General features: G+C 52.0%; 1 protein-coding gene across 1 annotated transcript in view; it reads right to left on the bottom strand.

Annotated features, from left to right (window-relative positions):
- Positions 1-1,959, bottom strand: part of LOC106695512 (neurotrimin-like) — a gene marked incomplete at its 5' end in the record, with an annotated part of 22,303 nt that overhangs the window by 11,654 nt on the left and 8,690 nt on the right. The window contains one exon of the mRNA XM_014449862.2: positions 1,392-1,427. Coding sequence (XP_014305348.1) covers positions 1,392-1,427 — 36 coding nt within the window. The remainder of the gene's footprint in view (positions 1-1,391; positions 1,428-1,959) is intronic.

Here is a 1,959-nt window from a genome sequence, read left to right as displayed (position 1 = left end):
CTCTGTCAGATCTGTGCACGTGCCTCTCACAGAGGCGCCATACGTTAAACCTGAACGTTTCCATTGAGTTCACTTTTCCTCCCTATTCCATTCTCCCCTTTGTGGCTCATCTCCAAGGCACCCTGCATGGCTACGGTGAATAATGCAGCCCCCAAGTTTTTCATGATAAAAGTATTTTTCTTTATCGGTCAGCTTCCCAGATAATCCATTTCCTCCCACCTCTTCCCCAGCCCTGCAAGCCAAATGCCCTCCTCCAATGATTGCACAGCTGGATGTGAATGGACGCACAGGCTGGTGTGGGTGAGGGGGCATGAGAAAGGCCAGGGGGTGGGAGTGCAGGGGGAGAAAGCCATTCCCCTCCTTGTCTCCACAGCTGCCTTCCTGCCGGGCTAGCTTGTGGTAGGCAGTGCCCTCCGGAGGGGACAGCAGCATACACAGCTGCATTCTCCCACTCAGACCTCGGCCACTTCTGCCCGAAGGCTTGGCCACAGTCCTCATGGATGATGCTCGCTAGGCTAGTGGACCTTGAGAGAATGCGAAGGGCTGTACAAACAGAGGCAAGAGATGCTGGAGTCTGACACCTGAACAGGCTCTAAGTGGAGGGTGATGCAAGGGGGCTGGGGAGAAGGGCTGGAGAAATGAGTTAATGACCCCCTAGGGTACACTGAGAGATGCCCTTGCCTTTCGGCTTTAATGATTCAAACACACCGCCCAGTTGTCAAAGCCTTTTCACTTCGCGCCCTCAGTTGAATGGTAGAACAACTCTAAGGTACATAAGGCAGATCAATTCCCTTTTGTAGAAGAGGAAACTGAGTCTCAGCAAAGTTTAGTGACTTGTCCCAGAGCACAGAACTGCTAAAAGCCAGGCTTTGAACTAGATCTCAAGGGCATCCCACTCCAGACAACTGCATGCTGACCAGCGGGCATGTTGTGCCATGCCCTGCCCACCCCCACCCCCCTACCTCCCCTGCTCCCAAGAACCTCCCTGGGAACCAGGTGATGCATTTTAGGGAATATTTGAACTTCCGGTACCTGGTATTTGCCATTTTGCTGAGCGTCCATCAATAGGACCCGAGCTATGAAAACTGCTCAGTGGGTCGCAGCTGTCTTCCTGTAGGTCCTGACTCAGTCCCTCAAACTTGTGAGTCTCTGGGCCTGGAGATGCTAATAATGTGTTTTTTTTTTCCTTTCCTCCCACCAGCCCCTCTAGAGAAGTGTGGGCAAGGGTTTCACCAACTCCCAGTAAACCACCTTAGCTTCCCCTGCCATCTTCTAAGCCACTTGACACATAGGAGCCTCAGGTAACACACAGAGGGGCAGGGGAAGGGCGCGGGGGAGATGGGGACAGGGAGGGGGAGGGGGAGAAACCATAAAGCAAGGGGGATACTGACCTTGCAACAAAGTTGAGCTTGTGGGCTCATTTAGTTCTAAATCGGGTGAGGGACATACAGGAGAGAAAAAATGAAAACCAAACCCCATTTTTTATATCCAGTAGCTATATATTTGGCCATATATTAGTTTTGTATCCTCCCTTTTCACAAACCATCTCTGGGAGCAAATGGATAAATAAAAGGAAAGACCCCAACACCCAAGGTGGTGGGACACAATGCAGCGTGGGGGACCACAAAACGTGAGTGCTCTGTGCTTCCGAACTTGGACGTGAAGGCTGGGAAGTGAGGGGGCTGGAGGCCGGCACGTTGTCCAGTGCACTGGACAGACGCTTCCACCCTTAGCTTGTGCTGAGCTGGGTACTGATATGGTAACAAAGGCCTAGCGTTTTTGTGTGTTTTTTTTTTCTAGATGAGATTTCTGTCCCCCACCCCCATCCCATTGTTTCACTTTGGAAAACCAAGTCCAGAAATTTCTGTTCCCAAGGCTCCCGGGCAGGAAGGAGGTCCCCCAGGAGTCTTAGGGGCCAGGTGCTCAGAACCCTATTGGTTCTGGGCCCAGATAGGAAGG

This window comes from Myotis lucifugus, unplaced genomic scaffold (genome assembly GCF_000147115.1).
Source record: "Myotis lucifugus unplaced genomic scaffold, Myoluc2.0 scaffold_1475, whole genome shotgun sequence".
NCBI classification, from domain to species: Eukaryota; Metazoa; Chordata; class Mammalia; order Chiroptera; family Vespertilionidae; genus Myotis; species Myotis lucifugus.
Note: the sequence above shows the minus strand (reverse complement) of the source record. Positions and strands in the feature narration are given on the sequence as shown.